The 24,620-nt window shown below is 51.3% G+C and overlaps 2 protein-coding genes across 5 annotated transcripts in view; both read right to left on the bottom strand.

Annotated features, from left to right (window-relative positions):
* The window catches only part of SLC4A5 (solute carrier family 4 member 5), a 28,911-nt gene extending 27,343 nt beyond the window's left edge, over window positions 1-1,568 (bottom strand). For all 3 annotated transcript variants that reach the window (XR_010385160.1, XR_010385161.1, XM_026117823.2), the window contains exon 1: window positions 1,008-1,568. The gene's annotated coding sequence lies outside the window, so the exon portion shown is untranslated. The remainder of the gene's footprint in view (window positions 1-1,007) is intronic.
* Window positions 1,569-2,111: 543 nt separating this feature from the next.
* On the bottom strand, window positions 2,112-24,620 carry LOC112993854 (tetraspanin-15-like). Of its 2 annotated transcripts, XM_064497792.1 has the most exons (9): window positions 24,518-24,620; window positions 23,556-23,777; window positions 19,219-19,404; window positions 12,975-13,049; window positions 12,311-12,406; window positions 10,825-10,938; window positions 8,918-8,971; window positions 8,195-8,311; window positions 2,112-2,568 (listed from the first exon to the last, which is right to left on the bottom strand). In XM_064497792.1, the coding sequence occupies exons 2-9, from the start codon at window positions 23,640-23,642 to the stop codon at window positions 2,344-2,346; spliced, it is 954 nt and encodes a 317-aa protein (XP_064353862.1). In that variant the 5' UTR covers window positions 23,643-23,777; window positions 24,518-24,620; the 3' UTR covers window positions 2,112-2,343. The 2 variants fall into 2 exon arrangements, with proteins under 2 accessions (XP_064353862.1, XP_064353863.1); XM_064497793.1 differs by lacking the exon at window positions 24,518-24,620 and having other exon boundaries at window positions 23,556-23,891.

The raw sequence follows: 24,620 nt of genomic DNA, 5'->3' as shown, positions 1-24,620 counted from the left end.
GGGCCGGCTCGGCCAGCCGCAGCCCGCAAAAGGATGGAAAACCAGGGAATCGGCCTTAAAAAAGCGCCTGGCCGCTCGGCCCGAGCGCGTGTGCCATGCGGACTGACACGCTCCGCCGGCCGCCCGTGCTCTCCCGGCTGTCCGCTCCCATTTCACGCCTGGCTTGTGTGACCCGCTTCTCCTTTTAAGGCGAGATATCGATAAATCGGCGTCGAAGCAGCCGTTCTCGATGGCCGGTCCCGTTGGCAGGCGATAAGGGGGAATGGGAAGCCGGATTTTGTGCTTTAAGGCAATTTGGCAAATGTTATTATATAGGTTTTTTTCCTCCTTGCTACCCAGACTCAGCGGGAAAAAAAGAAAACCCACCTCCCGCTCTCTCCCCTTCATCGTTTTCTTCCCAGCCCCTATTTTGAGCTTTTTTCCCAGGCTGCTGGGGCAGTTCTTGAGTAAAGCGCAGTGATTTCCAGCGGCGCCATCGGGACCCGGCTCATTCACCAAAATTTGGACCAATTTGCCGCTGTGGGGGGATGCTCGTGGCATCACCTTGCATTTTACCCCCCAAGTCATGGGAAATGTTTGCAACGGGGGGAAAAAAGCAGTTTTGGGGGCATGGAGGACTTGCTCGCGCGCTTCATGCTCGCGCTTAAACCGAGCGCTTCCCTGATATGCGTCAACATTCCCAAATCGGCCCCGGGAACGCGTTTTTGGATTGAATTCCCTATAATTTCCTGCAATTTGGCACGAGAGCCTTCAAAAGTGCCGTAACATGGGTTTTTCCCCACGGTGACCCCATGCCGTTCGCAGGCATCCCTTTGCATTGCGGCAGACGGGCTCGGAGCCGCCCGGGAGAGCCGTATCCCAAATAAATTGCTCCGCAGACGTCCTCAGCCTGCATTTCCAACGCGAGGATGACGGATCCGGCACGGCCGTGCGCCCACAGGATGGCAGTAAATCCACGCCGTTTCCCCAGCACCGGCCTCCCCTTGCAGGGCCGGCGGTTATTTTACCTTTCCCGTTTTCCAGGCGTTTGCAGAATGACGCCCCGGTCCCGGGGCAGCTGGGTGTCCGTGCATCGCCGCTCTCCGCCTCAGCCATCGCTACCTGCCGAAAAACGCACCAAACCCTGCAAGGAAACGTGCTCTGTACAGCAGAGAAAACGGTTTAGTGGCAGCAGCTGTTCGCATTGTTAGAAAGGACAGAGAAAATAGTAGAAAATGCTTTTCTTTCCCCGAGAATCGTGTGGACGTGCTCGCGAGGAGCAGCCAGAATTTATCAGCCAGAATTTATTTTGTTATTGATGAAATACCTCCTGCAGAAAGCAGAAACAAAGCCTAAATGATTGCAATCAGCCGGTTTCCCTGGGCTGGAGCTCTCGACCTCCTCCACCTGCAAAACACCCCCCCAAAACAAAAGCCTGCGGCTAATTTTGGGCCTGCGGTTTTAGAAAAATTAACTCTTGCGCCCGGTTCGTGCAAACGAGGTTCAAAGCCTGGCGTTTTCCAGCCTGTGCTTGGGACCGCTGGTCATTTATTGCGAGAAAAACCCCAAAAGTGGCTGGGAGAAGGAGACAGAGCCTCGCAATGCTGCCGCACGCCGCCCCCCAAATCACTGTGCCCCACTCCTGCCACCCCAAACCTCTCATTAACAACGTAGCTATTAAAACCAGCAAGGAAAGGTGTTTCCTTTGTGGATGATCCCTGTAAAAACATTGCATTTTTAAGAACACACATTTTTTCGCGCTGGATTTCTGTGATTATTGCTCGCCGGGGCCGGGGGGGAAGCGCTGCACTCCATATACGCAGCTCCTGCAGTCGAGCGGGAATTTGGCATGTTCAGAGGGTCCCTGAGGTTTTATTCTGCTTTTTTTTGTTTGTTTTTAATAAAAACACGCTCATATTTTGGCAAAGCGGTGCAATTTGCTCATATTTTGGCAAAGCGGTGCAATTCACCCATGCACGGCTTCCCCCGACCCGATCCCTGCGTCGCCAGAAGGAATTACCGCCTCCTTCCCCCCCCGCGTTACCGTGCGGAGAAACGAAGCCTCGCAGCCCGTTAAACCCCCTCCTTACCTGGCCGGCAGAAGACAGCGTGTTATCGCCACGCGGGGCCAGTTTGCAAAACACAGCAGAAGTCGTATTTATTGCATTAAAAAAATAAAATAAAATAAGAAGACAGGTACAAACGCTTCAAGGTGCCGAGGGAGCGGAGGACCCCGCGGAGTTCCCGCGCCCGCAAAGTGCTTTTTGCTGTTTTAATACCCCCCGGCGTTGCTTTATAACTTCCCCCAAGGCATCGCGTGAACCTGAGCGTATAAATCCCGCCGCTTCCGTCGTCCGCGGCGGCTCACACCTCGCTTTGGCACCCGGCGCCTTCCTCCTCGTCTTCCTCGCCCACGGGCACGTAGCCCCCTTCCCGGGGCAGGCACCAGCACCAGCCGGCGCCCGTCAGGTCCAGCGCTCCCACGCTGACATCCCGCAGCTCCGGCCGCTTAAAATCGACCGCGTCCCACTGCGAGTGGATGGCGTTGAGCTTCTGCCAGTACAGCCAGGCCATGACGAGGCCGATCACCTGGAAAACAGGGGCAGGAGAGGCGTCAGCGGGGCAAAACCCCTCCTGCAGCTCGCCTTGCAAAGCTGGCATCGCTTTAGCAGCCCGTTTTCCAGCTTTGCTGGCAGCCGCCACCAATTTCGAGGGGATTTGGGAGCCCTCTGCTCCCAAAAAAGAGCAATTTCCCGTAGTCTCCGCTGTCTAAGCGATGGCTTCGTTGCTAAACTCGTTAATGTCCTGCGCCTGATGGGCAGATGCTGCTCAGTTCGATGCTACCGAGCGTGGGAAAATCGCACCAAGCACGCTGCTGGCCAGGGCTTTTCCTCAAATTATGGTTCTTCGCTGGCTATCACGGAAAAAAACCACGCTTTGGGTCCCTGCGGGGCGAAAATTCCCCCCAGCACAAGACTTTTGAGGTTTCACCCGGCGTTTCCCGTACGACGGTACAGCGGTCGCGGCGATGAGCAAAACGCCGGCACGGGAACGGGCGAGGTTAAAAGCAGCCGCGAGGCAGAGTTTGCCGAAGACGTGAACCAGCGATGTTTTTAGCACGCGGCCTTTTTGCATTAACCCTTTTCCCACCTTGGCGTCAGCGAGCAGCAGTTTCCTTGGAAATAAGGTTGATTCCCAATGAATAAGTCCCAGATACGCTGCAATCTGCCTGAGGCCGGCACCACGCTAGCAACAGGGAGCCTCAAACGCCGACAGTTTCGATGCACCATGCTGGGATGGACCATTTCAGGGGTTTTCTGCTCATTTTGCGAGTGCTATTAGCTCATATCTTTTCAGCATGATATTGCATATAGTAAATGCATAACCAAATTGCACCTATAGCTTTTATTAGCTGGAATCTATTCAGTGTTGCAGCACATCGCTTTTGGAGCTGAAAAATGTTATTCATGACTTTATCTGGCTCCTAACCCATTAAATAGTCTGTAAAGCGGGGACGAACGGGGATAAGCGCAAACGGCTGCGATGCACCTTAATCTAGGGACCACGTTCGTAAACGTGCACGTCCTTGCAGTTATTTCCGTGGCCTGCAACTGCACCAAGAAACGGCAAACCGAGCCCAACCAAAGCAGCAAATGACATGATGCAGCCTTCTTTGCACAGCAATCCTCCACTTTGCAAGGATATTCCCTTAAAAACAGCAGCTCGGGATGCCACCGAGTCCCCGTCGCTGCATGCACCAGCTCTCAAGGAAAAAACAGCTCGTTTGCCCTCCCGCCTGATTGCTGCAAGCGCGCGGCCTCGCCGGCCCTCGGTCGCAGGATTTGGCCCAGCGATAACGTGCCGGAGGCTGTCGCGCGGCTGCAGCTCCTCCGTCTGCAGGAATTACAGCTGCGTTAATGCCATTAGCGTGATCTGCCGGGCAACGAGGCTGCAGCTACCGCACGAAACGTGCAACCCCGCAAGCTTCCCGGCGGCTGATTTCATTATCCAAATGGCCTGAAATGAAGTTACGGCACAGCCCCGGTAACGTCCAGGCGCGCAGCCCGGCCGCCCTCGAAATAGCAGCGCGGCTTCGATGCCCATCTCGGCAGGCAGCTCCTTCCCGAATAGCACGCGAGATAACTTCAGGTGTACGGAGAAAACACGCACACCCGATTTAAACCGTGCAAAACCCCTGCGCTTCCCCATGATGTGCACGGTGCAGAAGTTGCACGGTTTTAATTGCATTAATTGGGTCAGGGACAAACAAAAAGCAGAGGATGCCGCTGTGATGCCGCTCTCCGACCCCTTACGCGGCCCTGCTTTAATCCCGGGAAAAACGCAGCCCGGGGGGAAAAGCCCCCAGTCCCTCCGCCGACCGCCGCGACGTAAATCGAGACCTCGGATGCGGCAATAAGACTGCGTTAATCCATATTACGTGGCCGTGCTTTTAAGCATTAAAAAGAAATCTCTTTTAAATAGCATTTAAACGCGTGCCCAGCGCTATCGTTTACTTCTATTAACGTGTCATCATTAGAAAGATTAAAACCGCCGTTGCCAGCGCAGCAAAAGCATCCCGCGAGCAAAACCCTTGGAAACGCCGCGCTTTCGGGCCGCCGGCTCCTTTTCCCTCCCCGAGCCAATCCGTAATCCCGAAAAGATCTGTGGTTACGCTAAATTTAACGCAAACGGGTCCCAGTTCTGCCAAAACGGGCGGGTTTGGGGAGATGGGACACAGCAAGCCGGCGGCATCCCGCTGCAATGAAAACGCCCGCCGCTCCTGGGAGCAGCCCACGTCCCCCCGGCACTGCTCCGCGCCGCCGCCGGGCTCCCAACGCCTTTTCCCGCTTAATGAAAATCCAGCCCAGCTGTCAGGAATATGGATGCGTTCAATATCGCCGGCGCCGCGGGGCCCCGCGCTTTCCCGCGGCAGCGTTTCCTCGCAGGGCGAGGGGGGAAAAAAAACCCCAAAGCTGCTGCTCGCTTAAAGCTACAAAGCTGCCGGCTCTTCCCGGGCGGCAAAGCATGGAAACGACCGCTGCCCTCTCGAGGACTTCCCTCTGCCGCACGCTGAGCCGATTTTGCGGGATTTAAATGCACAACGGGGACGATTTCATGCAGTAGGTGCAGCGAGCCGGTGTCTGCAAGAATAGCCACATCCCTAAAACAGATCCAAGGCCCTTTCCGTCCCTAGGAGGAGTTTTAGATGTGAATAATGGCATAATATATAAAAATGCATATATATAGCATATATAACGCATCTATGCATTGCACCTATGAATTGCACCTATGCACGCTCATATATCTATACCCACACACACGCATATCTATCGCTACGCATGCAATTTGCATCGCTGACGTCATTTATATTTCGGTGGCATCCCAGGCCTCGTCATCGGCCCTTAAGAATCGCTGCCACCAAGGGGAAAATCCTCGCAGAGGCCCAAAACGCTGCTGGGATTTCAGTCGCCCGGTTCCCATAAAACAGGGAAATAAAGCAGGGTCATTTGTGCCGCCGACGTTTCCCCCCGTGGGTTTGCCAGCGGATCGCTCAGGCAGGCCACCGAGCTCCCTGCACGCTCCAAGAGCGATCGAGACACCCGTTCTTTAGCTCCCCGAACCGGCAATTATTTCTAGCTCACAGGGACGATCATTTTAAGCACCTTCATTATGAAGCTCCCTGCCCGTTGCGCTGCCGGAACGCCGTCGGCGCATCCCACCGCTGTTCCCGGCTCCTCGCGCCAGCAGCAATTCAACACGTGTTGCACCCGGCCAAGCAAGCGGCATTTAAGCAAGGGCTTACGCTTCCCATAGACGGAAAAAATTAGTCTATCCGCTGCTATTACTCTATTGCACAAAGAGCCAGTTTATATTATAGGATGGGGCGAATTTTTTAGGCTCGGACCCAAATTGCGCCAAAGGAGAGAGGCAGCTCGCCGGCGGGCTGGCTTTTCCCACGCCTGTGCATGCCTTCAAGCTCCCGGTCATCGAGCGGCTCCAAGTGCTCTTTGGGATGAAATGTTTTTCCTCTTGAAACAGGTCTCGAAGGGGTGGGAGAGCCGAGATCCGAAGCGCCCCATGCTCCCACCGGTCCTGACACCGACCTCCCGTCTTGCGGGAAACGCCGAGGCTGGGAAGGAGGAGATGCATGGAAAAAAAAGTAATAACAAAAAAACCAAAAGCATTTCCAACTGGACACGCCATCGAGGCAATGCTTTGGATTCGCTGGAAAACCTTGGATTTTGCAAAGTCTCGGCAGCAGCCTTGACGGGACGCGAGGCAGCTGCAAGCCATCCGGGCTCCTCCAAAAGAGGAGGCAATCAATCACGCAAGACGCGCTTGGACTTTTGTTTAATTAGGAAAAAAATAAATAAATAAAGGCGGAAAGCTGCATGGAAATCAGGCACGAGAGCCATGGCCGGGCGCCAGCAAGACGAACGCAGCTTCTGCTCCCAATAGGACCCGCGTCGTGTTCCCGGCAAGACAAGCTCTGGGCATGGAGCAAATAATCCATCAGCCCAGCGGGGGCTTCTGAAAGCAAAACTTTCTGCAAAAAAACACTTTTTTGGTGAAAACCTTGCAGGCGTGTGCCCCAGCTTCCTGCCCGTTGGGGCGGCCACAACGCCGGGCCGGGCTAAGTGGAAGAGCTGAAGGGCTTCAAGCAGAGATCTCTGCGTCGATGTCGCCCCGACCGGGAGTGGACGGCGCTGAGCCACAAAACGCCCGTCCAACGCTGCGTTTTCCAGGGTCGAAGCGTTCGATCTGCTGGACTCATGCTCTTGGGGGTAATATATACCCGGTTGTCACGCCAGGAAGGTGAGGTAGCTCACCATAACCACGAGCTACCTGCACCTCCAAGTTGATGGCCATTAACGCTTGGAGACAACCTTTGAGGAGCTTTTTTTTTTACCCGGACACGTGCTGCTCTCTGCTTCTTTAGGACGGATAAAATGGGTCTGAGGAGCTCGTTTATGCACTTGTTTCTACCTTATCGTGGTGGCCAGCTTGGGCTACTCTTCGTCTTGCTGAGGACCACGAAACGTGCAACCACTCACCACGAAGACGTGGGAATGGAAACCTTGGAGATGCTGCGGTGCAGGTGTCCCTGGCTGAACACCCAAGACGAGGTTGCGTCTGGGTCCCCATCTCCAAGGCCACCTCACTCCCTCCGTCTCCAAGACCTCCTCCCTCCTTCCATCTCCAAGGGCGCACCAGTCCCACCAGCACAAGCATCTCCAGGAAGCTCAGCTTCCCAGCAGTCCACCGCCTCGAGGTCCCGCGTGGAAAATGAAGGAAGGTGACTAAGCCCAACACAGGGAGGAAAAAAGCCCTCCAGAATCGACACTTCTCCAAAATTTCCCAAAGCGAGCGGGGCCCGAGATCAACCCCCGCCTTGGGCCTGCCTCCCAACCCGAGGCATCGCCGGCGGCAGGCAGGGACGCCCAGGCGCTCCTCCGAGCTCGATGCTAGAAAAAAACGAAATCACTGCAGAAAAAGAAATTAAATCACTGCTTTTCAGCTAAAACCCCACGAGACAAAACCGCTCGGCAGGTTGCGGGTCGAGGTTGCTTGCAAAGGGCGACGGGGGCAAATGTGAGCAGAGGAGAGACGTTCGCCCAACCGGGCGCCTGCAACGGACAGCTTAATTACTAAATCCGCTTACGGGCTCGTTAACGGCGGCTTTACGAGGGGTGGCAAATAGCTGAATTTACGGTTAGCGCTCGCTGCGGTTGGTTTTTTTGCCCTGTTTGAAGGGATTTGTAAAAATGGATGTGAAAGGCTGCGCCAGCACACATGAGCTTGGCTTTTTCGTGCTGCTGCTCGGTTGATAATTGCACCTCCAGCTCGTGCTGCAAGGTGTTAACGCAGCTAAATGCTCTGCAAAAAATGGGAAAATGTGGGGAAATCATCTATCAGAGCCCGGCTGAGGATAAATAAATGCCCTGGGCAGAGAGCAGGTTGCAGCAGGGAATCTCCCAATTTTTGCTTCCCCGCTGCTCCTTGCGACGCAAATTGTCCAAGCGGCAAAAAATAAGCAACAGGCAGCTCTTCCCGGCCCGTCCCGGGTGCAAAGCGAGGGAGAAACCCCCAAAACGGAGGGTGTCCCCTGCCCGAAGCTGGGTGCCTACCTGGGGGAGCAGCAGGGCGCCGGGTGCAAAGCGAGGGAGAAACCCCCGAAACGGAGGGTGTCCCCTGCCCGAAGCTGGGTGCCTACCTGGGGGAGCAGCAGGGCGCAGACGATGCCCAGCGTGGCCTCGGCGTTGTCCCGCAGCCACAGCCCCACGGCGTGGATGCAGCCCCGCACGTGGATGACCTCCAGCAGCTCCAGGCGCTGCGGGAACGGGGGAACAGCCAAAAAAGAAGGAAAAAAAGGGAAAAAATGAGCCAAAGGGGTTCGCGACCGTCGGCCGCGCGTCTCGGAGCTGCGGCACCAAATCGGGCTGGAAACCCGCAAATCGGCGGTGCCGGCTGCTGGTCCCCGCTGCTCAACCCCAAACCTGTCTCAGCCCTTCGTCTCCCCCCACCGAAGGCGGTTTCCACCGCGAACCAGGAGCTAAAGCCATTAATTTGGCTGGGGAGCGAGAGGAAAAAATAAAGACAGACAGAATGGGATATATAATGATATATATATATTATTCTTTCTCTCTCTCTCTCCATATATACATATATCAATCAGATTTATATACGCACACACATATATATAAAAAAAAGACCCCAGAATGCAGTCCATGGTTTTAGGTAATGCAACGGGAAAAAGGAATCGGGAGGAAAATGTAATAATTGCCTCCAAAGTTCTAGCAAATTAGCAGGACTGAAAGACAAAATAAATAATAATAATAATAATAATAATAAAAATAAAAGTCTCCCTGGGTGAAAAGCAGAATGGATTTGCAAGCAAAGACATTGCACATGGCTAAAGGGGAAAAGCAGGTGTTACCTCTTTAGAGAGCGTCCTGTAGCCGCACAGGGTGTTGAGGACTTCTCCGGGCACCTATTGACACAGAAGTGTTGCAGACTTGGAGAAATTAAGCAAAATAAATGTTTGCCCTCGGTTTTCTCCACGTTTAACCTCAACCACCTTCCCCACGCCGTCGGTCGCGTCTCTCCTTTGCAATAAAGGGAATTTCGTGGGGGTTAAACGCACTTGACTCTCCAGGGACCAAGCGGGGATTTCTCCAAAGTCTCCGTGCCGGAGAGAAACCGAAGGATTTTTTGGGGGAGAAACCAAAGGATTTTAAAAATCCTCAAGGCTTCGATCTCTGTTTGCTCTCGCTGACGTTTCAAGAGCTCACGAGACAAATCCAGCCCATGCTGCTACCCAGGAGCTTTCTAAGATCAAATTCCTCTGCCTCCATCAGGATGAAAAGTGCTAAAATTTGGGTTTTCCACCTAAAAAACCCTCGTTCTTGTTCATCCCAAGAAAAGCAAGGCTGGGATAGCTCCGGCACCCTTAAAAGCCTCCAAACACCCCGAGCTAGTCGGGGGCTTTGCACCTCTCGGGGTCAATCCCGCCACGGTTTTCCCGGCTCATTTTACGGATCAAACAGCGGCTTCCACAACGCCGCGTGTTTCTGAAGGAGCCTCGAGCCCACGGCGTAACAACGCGCCGAAATTATCCCGCTTTCGGATGCACGGCTTCGGCAGCCAGCAAAAAACCCCCCGGATGAGAAAATAAGACTTCGGAGGCACAGAGATGAAAAAGCAAAATGGGCACATTTTGGGGGGAAATTAGGCTTTTCCCCATGAGACGCAGCATAAAAGAAATCGGTGCCTTCAAAGCGGCTCCAGCCACAAAGCTGCAGCTCATTCCCGCGGGAATTGGTGGGGAAATTATTCGGATGCTGCTTTAGCTTCGGTGCCTAGAGCCAGCAGAAACCCCTCGCTTATAAAACCACCGGTTTTAGCCTCGACCAACTTCTGCCAGGGTTTTGCATGGGAGAGAAGGTCTGAACCAATATTGCAAGACCAGGCAGGAGCCTTTTCTCTTCCAGAATTAATTGTGATGCCTTTATACGTCTCGAAGGAGCAAGTTACGGCTCACATGCCCTGCAATCGGGTTGCAACCCCCTTTTTTTAATATATATCCTTGTCTCAGGGAATAAAGCAACCTGGCTGCGAGAGTGCAGAGCCCCTCGCAGCAGCCCCTTGCAGGGAAAAAAAAGAGGCAAAATCAGCAGAAAGGCAAAAAAAAGTGGAGAAAAGCTGAATCTCGGCCCCATCCGACGCCACGGCGGGGCTGCTCCCGCCTGCCGGGCAGCGCGCTTCCATTTGCTGACTTTATTGCCCCAAACCGCGGGGGGAAAAAAGCTGGAAAAAAGCACTTCCCTCTCCGGGGCATCCTCGGTAAAAAAAGGGCAAAAGCATGAATTTCTAATCCCGTCCTCGAGAGCTGGCAAAGGCCCTTAATCAGCACGCTGATTAGAGGTGAGGAGTGTTTCTGCGGCTGATTTGCACGTCAGGCTTCCACTCGTAATTAATACCACTCCGATTTCCCCTTTCTTAAAAAAAAAAGAAACCAAAAAGCAAAAGAAAACCAATGCTGAATTTAAGCTCTGCTTTTCCTGCGCGACTTTTCAGGGCGCAGGGTGATTTGGGCCAGCAAACCCCCTTTCTCGCCAAGTTTTATCAGTGGTGTCGAAGCGGGTTCGCCGGACGTCCCGGTCCCGAGCTAACGGGGTTTTTTAGTGCTTTGCAGTGATTTTGCCCCAAAGCGCTTTGCAAATCAACCAACGCAAGAGCAACGCTTCAAAGGGCAACGGGGTTTGCAGGAAAACCCGGTGCAGAAGCAAGATGCGACGTGCTCTGGCCGAGAGGCGTTTTGCCCCCGGGCTGGGGCCGCGGTACCTTCCTGACGCAGCACGTGTAGGGCACGCCGCAGGCCAGCGGCCCGCTGCCGTTGCATGCGTGGTACTGATTCACCCGCCAGTCGCTGTACTCGTCGCCGCCGCAGCAGGAGAACTGCAAACAAAATGGGGGAAAAATGCAAAAAAAAGGGGAAAAAAATACAAAAAAAATTAAAAATGCAATGCCCAGACCCGAGCGTTTTCAGCCCGCACCCAATTTTTGCAGGGTTCAGGGCGCCCCGGTTCATCCTTCCTCTATAGGGGCCACAAAGAGGCATTTTGAAGCCGCCGTTAACGAATATATTTCCCGGCTCCTTAAGGCTGGCCGGGGCCACGCTAGGCTAATAAAGACGCCGCGAGTCTAGCAGGGATTTCTCTTGCCGGCGAGTTAAATTAGAGCTCAAACAGCATGGCTGCAAAGGAAAAGCTGCTTTTTTCCTTCAGTTCAGAGAAAAGGGGGAAGAGAGAAAAAAAAAGGCTTTAATGAAAGCGCCGCTTTCTGTTCCCGGCAGGATAAAAGCCGGCTTTTTATCTAGCGAGTCATCCCATCGCCTGGTAAACAAGTTTACGGCTTCACATCTTTGCCTCGGTAGGAAAAACCTCACTGCGGAAGGCAGGAGAGGTGCGCGCTTGAGAGCAACTATGACGCTATACACTTACACCTATATATACATATATATACACATATATATATGTGTTCACTAACCAAGCGCCTAGAATAGGCATCTACAGGCAAACCTGAATAATTTGGGCCGTAATCATGGTAATGCAAAATATGCCCAGCACTTTTCAGCAGTTGTTATGCAGCAAAGGACTCGTTATTGCACCTTATTTTTTATTATGGCTTAATGCACTAATTGAGGCAGAGGGGGCTGAGTCTCATTTAAAGCATCGCTCAGTTTAAGGCTCCGCAGCCAAATAGCCCCCACCGTTATTTGCTTTTGCACGGGGGGAGATTTGGGACGAGCATCTCCCTCTCCCAAAAAGAGAGGAGCTGGTGCTGCCTCCTCCTCTTCCTCTTCAAAGCCAGAGATAAGAGCCACGTATTTCTGAGGCTCTGGCCAAAGGATGCAAGGAGGGATGACAACTTTGACAAGCTCCTGGCCTTCAAGCCAGGTCCGAGCTGTCTGCAACTCGTACAGCGACAAAACTGGGTTTTGCCAGGCAGAAAAACCCGGTTTAAACACTCAAGGTCAGCTCGGAAAGCAAGATAGCGCACACAGAAAGGGCGAAGCGAGCCCAAACCCATCACCTCGGGTATTGAATCTGGCCCCAGCGAGGTTCAACTGCGACACTTTGCCTCTTGGGAGAAAAAAATATATATATATATCTCTCTAAAAATATATACATAATCTGTTCTTGAGATATATATGGATATCTTAAGACATATATATGTGTATATATATGTTTGTGTGTGTATATATATATATGCGCGTATATATATATATAAAGAAGAGGCCTCTCACCCTCCCGACACAAGAACTGACCTTTTCTTGCACAAAATCCAAGATGTTCTTGAAGTCGAGGTCATCGTAATAGTGTCTGATGCCCTCTTGGATGTTGGAGTGGAAAACCGTGTTCATCTGCAGTGGGGGGAGGAAAAAAACAGGAAAAGCAGCTCGCGCAAAGGGAAAAACATTGCAAACCGCGAAATGCTGACGGACCTGCTCAGGGCTCTTATTTCAGCTGGAAAAAAAAAGATGCTCAGAGGGGACATTTCTCCAAATGCCGCATTTTTGGCGGCTGAAACGTGCCAGGGGCCCCAAACTCCAACGTGGCGAGCAAGGACCCTTTTTTTCCTTCGTCCCGGGCAGCCTAACGAAACCTCAGCCCCGGGTGGGAATTAAGCGTTACAGGCTTAAGTCATTAAATTCCAGCTTTGCAACTTCGCTGCTTTCTGCAACATGGGGATGCAAAACCGCCGCCTTGCCCGAAACATTAATCAGGCTTCGATAGTGCTTGTTAAATTTAAATATAAGGGATGAATTAGGCCGCATCTCAAAATGCATCTTGCAAATGCAAGCTGTAATTTAATGCAATCGAGGCAAGGGGCTTAACGAGCCCTAAGGAAAAACCCCGTCGGTTGCTGGCAAGCGGATAGTGCTAATTGCCTTTCCCCCCCCCCCCCCCCGATGGTTTAATTGCACTCACCTTGCTCTCAAAGATGATCTCGATGAGTATCAGCAGCAGCTGCGTGAGGAAGAGCACCAGGAGAATCCAGAAAAACTGCGCGGGAAAGAGTGGGATGAGCGCCCCGGAGCCCAAATCACAGCGCTCCACTCCGCAAGCCTGCCAAAAACCACGGTCCAACCGGGGACGGGGGGAAACACAGCCGGCCAAGTCACTTTGCATCGAAAATGCAAAGCTCCTGCAACGTGATCCATCCTGCTCTGTGCATGCAAAAACCGAGCTCAGCGTTTAATCCCAAGGAGCCGGGGTCGGTTTGCAAAATAGGCGCGTTTTGCATCGATCCGCGGGATTTCCCGACGATGCATCGCGCAGCGCCTCTTTGCAGGGTGCCGGCTTCCTCGGGGAGAAAACAGCCGATAAAGGTTTCAGTCACCAATTTGTCTCGCTCGAGATGGCCAAAGCAGGGAAAAGTTGCTCAATACTTATTAAATAAACGCTCACCAGAGCCAGCGCCCTTTCAAGAGCTCATCAATCCCAACCACCAGGATAAATTATCCTGTTAATTAGAATAATAAAATAAGACTTGGACTAAAAAAGATTAATCGCCTCTATTTTGGCAGCCAATGCACCTCCAAGCCGCTCTTTCAGCGGCTCCTTCCCCCATTCCACAAGCCTCCAGCGCTGCTTTCTTTACTATTAATCCTGCCCAAAGCCAAAGCGGACGCGGGAAAGAGGTGCCAGAGCTGCATCCCGGACCGCTGGGATAAAACCTGCTCGCTCCAAAGCACCTGGATCCCGACCCAAACTATGCTGGGAATAACCCAGAACCTCCGGCAGAAGCAATACATAGAAATATATGGGTTTTATATGTATACATATATATATATAGGTGCAAGAGCCATGACGGGCAGACCAAAACCCCTGATTTTGCATCCCCCAGTGCAAAGAAACACCCATGATTTGGCTTCTCTTTCTGCAAAGCCTGTCATCTTTCCTAACGACGAGCCAGAGCTATCTCCTGCACGGAGTTGCTTTTTTTTTCCTTTTTTTGGTGTTGTTTTTGCAGTGACACTCGCAGGCAGCTCTTCCTCAGCAAAATCAAATACCTGGTTATTCCCCACGCGGAAATCAAGCTTTCAAAGCTGCTTTGAATCAAAGAAGAAAACAACCGAGATCTGCCAGGAACGCCTCCCTCCCGGGACCGAAGGGGACGGTGAAGCCCAGATGCTGCGAGACTTTGCAGAGCATCTCCTGCTTCATCGGCGCGGAGATCAGGATGCCACATTATTCATGCAAACCGTACTTTTCATTTATTTATGAGGTGTGCAACGCAAAACGAGCCTCTGCTCCCTCCAAGAGCAAATCAGATCCTTCTGCTTCATTCCTGCTGGAAAAACCTCTTTTTTCCCCCCTATTTTGCTTTTACACCCTGCAGCTGGGCTCACTTGCAGCCAGCATCAACCCTTCCCCGGCCACAGCCCTGCCGGCCCCGGCTGCTCGGGCGCTTTCCCCTCTCGAGGCCGAATTGGCGGAGCACCGTCCCCAAAACCGCAGGAAAGGACATTTCTATCAGCGGTGCCTTTTTGCAAATCTAATTTATCGCTGCGTTTTCCAGCCGAGCAATTCAATTTGCTCCCTTTCCAAGAGATCGCTATAACCTGTCCCTGCCTCCCAAGCTGGAAAAACATCTAAAGGCACAATTAGCTCAATCTTTTAAGGATTGAGGCAATTCAGTGGAAATTACCAATACAGATTAAGCTACTTTGATGCTATTAATACGATCTTGTCAGACTTTGCACAGGCTAAAGGTCCCCAAGCATCTTCTGCACTCGCCTTCGAGCTGCAACAGGTAGCACCGACCCCCAGATGCTCTGGGTCCTCCAGCCGCTCTCCTAGAGGTGAAAAATTCAGCTTTCCAGGAGCCATAAAACCCCCCTAAATCCACCCCACAGTGGCAGTTGCTTTTGCAATTCCTAATTTAATAATGAGAAAAAGAAAGGCGCAGGGGTGAGCACCTAATAGGGACATGCAACAGGCCAGGAGCTTGCTCCCGCTCCACAGATGAGGCTCGGGAGGAATAAAATACACCGGGATGCAGCTTCCCAGACCTTCCCAGGCAGCGAATGCAATATTGCAACATTGCAATTAAATGCAAAAATATCATGGCAAGAGGAGCTTAACTCCTTTAGGTCTCCATCCCACCCCCGCCTTTTTTTTTTGGAAATGACTTTTTCCATCAGCCCAAATCCCAGGTCCGGTGCAGTTTTAGAGCAGTTATTTTTTCCAGTTCAAACTTCATTTTCCTTGCTCATTTTGCAGGGGCAGGAGAAAAACCACCTCCAGCTGTCAGGTGCAAAGGGACACAGGTTTTGCAAAATCAGGGCGACAAGAATTCGGGGAAAATTCCTCAAAACACTTCAGTGGTGATATTTATGGGATACCAATGGGATTTTGGGGACAACAAGACTTTTAGCATGACTGTTTGCAAGCAGGGCATGGGGGGAAAGCACCTTTTCCAAGCTACCTTGGAAATTTGTCTCTTTATTCACAATATTGGAGTGATTATTTCTGTTTGCTAGAGTCAAGTGCACTGGGGGTAAACTTTTTGGTGTTTTCCTAGCCTCTCGTTTAGGACTTATAACATGCAGCCACTTTTGGGATGGATTCGCACCAGCGACGCAGCACAGTGATGCTTTGCACAGCTCTGCTGCAACTGAGCTTTTCCACCTAATTTCTGCCCAATTTCTGCCTGGCTCACAGTTGCGCAAACAGCCATGGAGAATAGCTCCAAACCCAAAGCACCGCTTTAATGTTTATTATTATTATTACAGTAGCTGTACCCACAGGACCCACCAGGCAGGAGGGGCTGAGCCAGGATACGACCCGGTTCTGGCAAAACCAGCTCGAGGAAAAACCAAGGAGTCAATTCAGGCACATAAAAGTGCAAAATCTGATTTTTCTCCTGTCCTATAAGTGCAGCCAGAGCTTAAACCCACAAGTCTGGCCACCTGCAGTAGGAGGAATATTGATTTTACAGCAAATTTGCCAACTCACCCAGAACCCCTCCCGAAAATGAGAGTTTCGGGGCGTTTTGGGGACAATTTGCACCATTAGCCAAGCTTTGCAAACTGCCGTCAGCGAGAAACCTTCAAAACTGATTCCCAAGCAGAAATCCCTAAGCAACCGATTAAATGCAAGTATTCATAATGCCAATTAAATGCACTAATAGCTAAAACCCCTAGGTCTGCTCTCAAATTTCTCTAATAAACTCGCATGGAGACAGCAAGCAGGTGGGGCTCTTGGTGAAGCGACTGCGCTTTGCATATCGGAGAAGTAATTAAAGAAGCGTGAACCCGCGGGCAAGCGTTGCGCCAGCGCGCATGACAATTAGACATAACGAGTCAGGAGAGTACGACTGATACAGAAAAAATTAAAACCCAAATGCAATTTCGACTCGGGCATCTTGCTGGGCCGATATTGGAATAATATATCAAGCAGCAGGTTCAGCAGGTTGGTTACTCCCACCACTGCTTTGCCTGCCATAAATATTACTATATTTTTGTCTGTGGGGTGGAGGAAAAAATTAAAATCCATCCATCACCACTAAGTTATGAGGATGAAAGAGAATTGAACAAGCATGTAGATGCCCACACCTACAACTTTTTTTTTCAATGGGTTGTTAATGCCAAGTGCCATCGCATGAATTGCTTCACAGCCTGGAGATATTTTCTTCTGAATGCAGAGGACTTGATCACATGCAAGGCGTATTTTTAGATGGAGAGACAATCCGATATTTATTAGTGAGCTGAAGGTCGAGGAGGAGGATGCTCGTCCTTGGCTTAGGTTCCCTGAGATGCACCTGCAACACATCTGCACACGCGAGCCAGTAAAAGCCTGCTATGTGGCTTCATGCATTATTCAACCAGTTGCAAAACTCGTTAACCAAAATTGTCTTTAAGAGGTTTCCCCGGTAAAGGCGGCAGGAAATGAGAAGCAGAGCGAGGCTGCTGGCTGGCCACAAGCACCTCCAGTTTCCCGTGCACGGGAAAGCGAGCTCGGATGCAGCACGCGAGGCCAAAATGCAAGGAGTCCTCCAACAGCCTGTGGCTGGACCCCCCTTACGATGCAAGAAAAACCCCATTGGGGGCTGCCAGAAACATGGACACTTTGCAAATAACCACTGAAGCTTATGTGCTTCATGGGCCTGGGGAGGGAAGAAATTCCCATTTAATACAACGGAGATCCCAAGCTCAGCCAACCCCCCAGCCGTGTATTTTTGTTAATATAACCACAAGCAGATAAAAGCACAAATAAAAAGAAAAACAGGGAGTAATTCTGCACTAAAACCTACCCCAGAGCATGATGGCACTGGTCTTTCCCACACCACCATCCCCCACTGGGGAGCTGCTTTTCCAACTGTGGTTTTGGGGAAAAAAGCATTGCAGCTCCAAGAGCTGGAGCAGAGGCTGGATCCGGTCCTAGAGCATCACTTTGCCCATTTACTCCTGAGAAACAGGCCGTTAAGAGGGTATTGGGCCACTGTGCATCGCTCTGCATCCAAATCCGGGGAATTAAGGAACATCTAAGGGAGATAATCCCTCAAGGGCTCTTCTTCTCCATTTCCCTAGCCCAAGCTGCCTCCTTCCCACGCACCTGGTTTTCAGCAGCCTCTTTTATAGCAGATACATCCTTTATCTGCAGCCTTGGAGCCACCACTTGCCTCCAGACCCTGCCTGCAAAAAAACCTCACTGCTTGCACGGGTCTCGCTTTATTCCCCATGGCAGGCACAAAGCTGCCCATGGAGGGGGGAAAAAAAACCGGGGAAAGGCACAGGATTATTTCTTTTTTTCAGCTAGGTCTCTGGCAGCACCGATCTCTGGCCAACAACCTGCGAGAGGCAGCTCAGGAGCTTTGGGTGCTGTCACCCATGGGTGCTACAAGGACAAGTTTCCCCTTCTAGCACATGTCGATTTTCCACTGCTGCATTTGGGCCAGATTGGGGAAATAGAGGATTAGCTGTGAATCATGAGTATCAGCACAGAAAGAATGGGGGGAGGGAGGAAAAAAGATGACATTTAATATAATTATCCTTTTCTTGAATAACCCTAGACAGAACGAACACAATGCTGCATAGCTTCAAAGGAGTACAAAGGAGAAGATGAAATGTGCTCCACCAGCGACAAATGCACCTTTGGCAGGAAAAAATGTTTTCCAGGACTTCATCCTAAAGAAAAACAGGGTTTTTGCAGCTGGTTTGAAGGACAGAAAAAAGGGGTTTATATACTAGAGGTGACACCAAAAGCAAAGCAACTTGGCAGCTGGAGAGGATGAAAGTCAGTGGATAGGAATTAAGTGCATGTTCAGGCTATATGGCATCCCACGCCAGTGAAGGCATCGCAGCAGAGATAGGACAGCAAAACCTCTTCTTCTGCACAGCTTTCATCCCAGCCGTCTTTTTAAACTAAACCACCAAGCACCGGCGCAGGTGCCGCATCTCAGCACGAGGAGCCCGAGCCCCACGGCAAAGCAGCTTATAAATCCCTGAAACTCTCTGCTCTGACAGCGGCAGGCAGCAGCACGTGGCAAAGCGCAGCGAGGACGGTGCTCCGACAAAACCCTCGGAAAAAGGTCGAGAGCCAGCAGTTTCATCCTGGATCTCCTTCTGTTTTTCCTGCCAAGGTACTTTTTCCCCGCTGCTCATAACTCCCTTGCTAACAGGGAGCAGAGCTGTTCTCTGCTGGCAGCGGTGCAGCAGCAATAAGCTTCACAGCAGAGACTTGGCTCTGCCAGCAATGGCATCGGCCCCAAAATACCTCTCTTTTACCCCAGGAGGCATCCAGCCACGGATAACAGGATGATCAGGGATGCGGCTCCACCATTCCCATGCCATTCAGCTGCACGGCTCCCGAGGCTTTCGCCATCGGCACATTGCTTTATGCAGCAGCTCCTTGCAATTTTTCTTGAAAGCCCTTGATTTTTTTTTAAGCTCCACTCATCCAGGTTTTTCCAGGCTAGGAGATGGTCCAGCCACCATTAGCAAAAAAAAAAAAAAAAAAAAAAAAAAAAAAAAAAAACTTTATTGCATATAAGAGCAGCTCTCAAACTGCCTGGTGGGATGGAGGGAGACGGGCACATGGCTGGCTGCTACGTCAGCGCAATCCCTTCGGCAAATGCAAAAAGCAACAGGCAAAAATACAGAGAAAACAGCCACATATGGAAAAAAAACCCAAAACGCCCAGCTCCCAAGGAAAGCGGCGGCCTTACCGCCTTGAGCAGCGCGCGGTTGTCCCGGAGGCTGCCGACGGTGCCGACGAAGGAGACGCTGAACATGGTGAGGCCCAGCAGCAGCAGGATCACGGCCGGCGCCAGGAAGATGCCCTCCAGCGTCTTGTGCCTCTGCCGCTCCACCTCGGCGTAAACCCCCACGCACAGGATCGCCAGCCCCAGCACCTGCAAGGGGAGGGCCAAAACCTCTTGCTGCGCATGCCCAAAATTACAGGAGGGGGGAAAAAAAGCTGGGAAAACCCCCCAAGATGGGTTCCCTCCAAATGCAGAAGCTCAAGGCTCATTAAGGCCAAGCAATTAGGAATTGCAAGCATGCACAGACCCACGCAGGTAGCATCTCGTGCATCCTCTTACTATTTGACTTCATTTGCACACAAGCTGATTATTTATTGCTTGGCCTTTTACTCTTTCTTAATAAACCCTCCCGCTGCTGGAAACAGCAGCACTCAAGGCCAGGCTGCTCTTTTCCAGGCTGGAAAAGGGATGTATAATTGCAACGTGATAAATCAAGCCAGACAGCTTTCAGATAGCTCCTGCTAGGTTTTTCTCTGCCCTCCCTGCCTGGTCTGCTTAGGCTGGCCCTTGGGTAGACTCTGGAGCAGCCAGATAGCAATAAAATAATTAAGAGCAACAGCTTGTCCATCCTAATTCCCACCCTTCGACAGCGCTATGTCCCCAGCAGCTCGTTTTGCTGCACATCTGCTAGGTTGGTTCCCACGCCAGCTTGCACCAAGCCATTTCCCCCTCTTTGCACATCCACACCGATATTTAAAGATGAGACTCTGAAAGGATAAACAGCATCACAAAAAAGAGCAACTTATTATTTGTGACAGCCTTGCTTCCCTGCGATGCAATAGCCCCGATTGCAAAAGAGACCCCAAAACAGCTGCAATAAAACAGGGCTCTGAAAAAGGCACATTTTCACCCCAGCAGCTCCAAATCCAATCACCACACCACAAATTGCACGTCTGCTTTTTGGAGTCAGAGGAGGGATTTGCAGGATAGGCAGCATGGACATTTCTTGCTTGTGCCCCTGCTTCCCACGAGGGTTTCGCTTTCCCAAGAGGTTTCCCTGCTCCGGTATCCCCATGGCTTTTGCTCAAACCCTCCAAGCCCTTCCTGCCCATTTACACTAATTCAATCCTTAATTCTCATGCACCATCCTTGCTCTTTTTTTAAGGCGTTTTTTTTCTTTCCTACTGCATTCAGGGACTATTTCTGGAGCATTATTAGCAGCCAGCTTATTGCCCATCAATCACCGTCTGCTTCCCGGCTCCGTCTCATTTAGAGAGGAATCCGAATGTCTCGGAAAGCACAGTCGAGGCACGTGGCATTTAAAGGCGCTTTAGCTATTTGCAACCAAACAGGCAGGTCTATTGCCAGCAACAAGCTTTTAATCACTGTCACAGCTTTGTGCTCGATTTTAAGCTCCACACACTGGGATTAGGTTTGATTTCTCAGTGTTTTCTCGCTGATAGAGCATCCCGGGAAGCACCCTGGGATGCAGAGGCAGGGGAAGGACATTAATGTGACTCCGCACGTTCCCCACAAATCCTCAGCGTGCCAATCAGGAAGAATCACTTGCTTTTAATTAATTAATGCAGAGGCAACACGGGAGCTGGCTCAAGGGCTGCAGGCTCCCGCGTTGCAGCAAGGTTGCTGAACCTCGCTCGCGGCGGGCTGCGTGGGACGAGCTCCTCCAAAGGAGGGGAACCGAGGAGGATTTCGGGAATGGGCTCGTGCACTGCCTAAAAACAGCTTTTCTGAAGTTAGAAAGGGTGGGGTTTTTCTGAATTATTTCTGAAATCCCAGCAAAAGCTGCTCCTTCTGCCCAGCGCCGCCCTGCTCTCCTCCTGTACCCACCCAGGTCCACTCTGCATGGGAAGCACCACGGGAAAGGGAGCAGATACACTGGCATAGCTCCCAAAGGGAAATTGCAACAAGAATAATTAAGAAAAAATTCCTCCCCTCCAGCACCTCTGGGGATTTATCTCCCAATCTGACCCGGTTTATCCAGGCATAGCCATGAGCTCTGTCCCACAGATGCATTGCATCAGAACACCGATCATCTCCCTCCTTCCACCACAAAGGAGCATGAAAAGGGCATCTTAAGGGATCCAGCGCCTTTCTGCTACCTGTTATTGCCTTGAAATAAAAGGCAAAATAACCCATTCCCCTGGCCTACAGCCACTGCTCAGCTCATACCAGCAAGAGATGGGATGATATCCAAAAAAAATAGGTGCAAATACAGTAAAATCACTGCCAAAACACCCTACTGGGGTCTTGGCTGCCCTTCTGGACTTCTGCCTCCCCTCGCAAGGAAGCGGCAAGGAAAGTCACCATCGCCCCTCGCAAAAACCATCAGCCCATCCTGTCTCCATCACTCGGTTTTGGGGTTTTTGTTTGTTTGTTTTTGTTTTGTTCTTGGTTTTTTGCATGCTGTACAAATTCAATCAGCATTCGCCCCGTAACAAGAGGATCATTGCCCGGTTTCAGCACAACCATAGCTGGGTGCTGCAGCCACCCCGGTTTTTGCAGAGCAAAGGGGTTTGCTCTAATTCCTGGAGCCGCTTTTGCAATTTGGGACTAAATCGCTTTGGGGTTTGCATTTCATCCCAGGTGGATTTGCTATGCTGCAACATCCAACCTCCCCTTCCCACCTACTATGCTCCTGCCAGGAAAAAAAGTCAAATTTTGCAGTTTTCCAGCCCCAAACGCACCTTATGACCAGCACTCCCTGCAGCCAGGGATTTGGCCGAGCAGCTTTGGTCACCTGCTATCAGAGACAGCAATTAAACCCGGGGCTGGATCACAGCCCGGGTGAGAAAACCCAGCACATTGCACCAACACACTTGTGCATCCCCCTGAAAATTTGCTCCGACCCAAAGCAGCAAAATAACTCCACCAAACACAAACCAGGACAGTTAAACCCTTGGGAGTTTAAGGCTGGCAGCTCCAGGAATGCTTTTCCCAGGGTTACAGCCACCAGCAGATCTGCTGGGACCTCCCATCGCTGCCCACCTTGGTACCCGTTTTGTTCCTACTTCATTTCTTCTGCTTTATCACAACACAGAGCTGTTATTTTCCCTTTCTGTGTACACCTGCATTTAACAGCAACATGTTTTTTTGGAGGAAGCAGAGCGAAGCTCGGTGGAAACCACCACTTTTGGGGGGCGCAGGGTTATTCGGAGCCCTGGAGGTCTCAAAGGCCGGGGCCAAAGGACAAGCAGCAATTAATGCCCGGAGCACAACACGATGTGCAGCTCTAACGAAGGTGGTTGCATTTGGAGGCAATGCCACACTTCTCACTCCGAAAAAACCCTTTTTTCAAGGGCAAACCCCAGAAAGCAAAGGGACTTCCTCAGCTTGCTCACACCAGGGCCGTGTTCAAACCGCTGGGAAAAGCGGTGGGTTTGGAGACCAGCCCCATTTCACTGGTGTTTTATTGCAGAAGAAAATGGCATATGGAAAACAGTGCTTTTTGCCATTGAAAATAAAATTAGGGGATTAATATTACCATGATTAAGCATTGCATAAGGCCCAGCTGGTGACAGTATGTAGGAAAGTAAAAACCACTTTCACAAGCGTCAATTGAAGCAACATATTTCAAGTCTACAGAGGATAATTGTAAGGTAAAACAAGTATTTCTTTTTGAAAGGAAAAGAAAAAAAAGTTAGCTTTATCCTCAGATGAATTCTCCTACTTCGCGTGACTTTAAACAGCCTCTTTGAACACCAAAGCCGCGTGACACATTTCCCTTTCCCCAGCCAGAGCGATGCCAAGCATTGCCGCCCAACAGGTTAATCCATTAAAAATAATAAAATAGAAATGGAAGGAGCCTTGCAGACACGCGCTTGCACATCCCAGGCACCAATGAAGCTTTGCACCAACATTGCCCACGTTAATAATTTAAATCTGGACAAATATGGTTTGTTTTCCCAGTTTTGGGAGCAGCGGGCCGGCTGCTGCGGTGGGAATGGGCAGCTCAGCTCCCGCTTGGCTCCTGCCCGGTTTCTCCCATGGAGGAAATTCCAGCCAGGAACGCTGCCGGAGCAGTGCTTGACTTGCGGAAATAACGCATTTTGGCACCAGCATTTCGGCACGGAATAAACCTCGCTTTGCAACGCCATTCCGTGCCTGGGCTGATTTGCAAGAGCCACTCCACAAACGGGGAAAAAATAAATAAAATAACCCAAATCCAGTGCATTGCACACCACAGCCCGGCGGTTTTGCACCTCCGGCGGTGCAACTCCAACGAGCCAAAGCAAGAAGCGCCCGAGGCGGCGGCGATGCCGCGGAGAGGCTGCAGCACCTACCGAGAAGAGGGTTGCGTAGGCGGAGAGGGCGAATTTGATGCCGTAGTAGTAGAGGTGGGAATCTCGGCAGCCGCCGTCCTGGGCCATGTCGGCAGCGATCAAAGCCGCCCACGTGCCCCCGTCACCCCGGACCGCCGGCTCCAGCTTCCTCCCGGCAGCAGCACGGAGCAATTAAAAGGGGAAGGCGGCCGCCGGCATTAACCCTCGCCTGAGTGCGTCTGCCTAGGGAAGCAAAAATAAATCAATGCATTAAAAAAAAGCAAGGGTTCAAGAGCAAAAAAATAGATAAAAAAGCAAAAGGTCAAGAGCAAAAAATTAAATAAAGGGTCAAGAGCACAAGCACTGCAAGGGAGGTCTCCAGCGTGCAAGCCAGGAGTGCAACGGCCAGGTCGATCCTGCAATCAGGGCTTTGATTTCCAGCCCGACCTGCTCCGAGCAGCCCCGGCGCTCGCAGGCGGAACGAGGAAGCAGGAGAGCAGCCGCTCCTGCTGCCAACGTGCACGAAACCAGCCCGTGCACCTCCTGGCAGGGCTTTCCCAGCCGTCTCACCCGTTGGTGCAGCTGCACAAATGCACAGCCAGCATGCATTATATATATATTTTTTTTAAGAGTCTGAAAGGAGTCTGGGAGTGCCACAAGCCTGCGGAGCAGATTTTCCAGAGGCGAAATGAGGAAGAAGTCAGGTTCCCCAGGGTACGACGTGACCGATGGAGGAAAGCACCTAGGAACTATTAGCAAAAAGGGGAAAAAAAAAAACTCATATTCATGCTAGCGGACTTGCTGCAGGGGACTGATGGGCGAGAAGAGCCAAAATGGGTAGAAAAACGACACCTTCTGCAGTGACGCCCTGGAGAAGCGGCTCTGCCACAGCCATCTACAGATTGCTTTGATATTAGTAGATGGAAACCAACCTCAAATCAACTTATTTATGCTCAAATTACTATAATAGGTAGAAAACGCACCTGGCCTGCTGGATGCGAGGAAGAGGACGGCTTAGCTTTTGAAAAGGTAATACTGAATTGTTATCCAAGTTTAAACCAGGTTTGCAACTCAGCTCCATCTGCG

Source organism: Dromaius novaehollandiae, chromosome 26 (genome assembly GCF_036370855.1).
Source record: "Dromaius novaehollandiae isolate bDroNov1 chromosome 26, bDroNov1.hap1, whole genome shotgun sequence".
NCBI classification, from domain to species: Eukaryota; Metazoa; Chordata; class Aves; order Casuariiformes; family Dromaiidae; genus Dromaius; species Dromaius novaehollandiae.
Note: the sequence above shows the minus strand (reverse complement) of the source record. Positions and strands in the feature narration are given on the sequence as shown.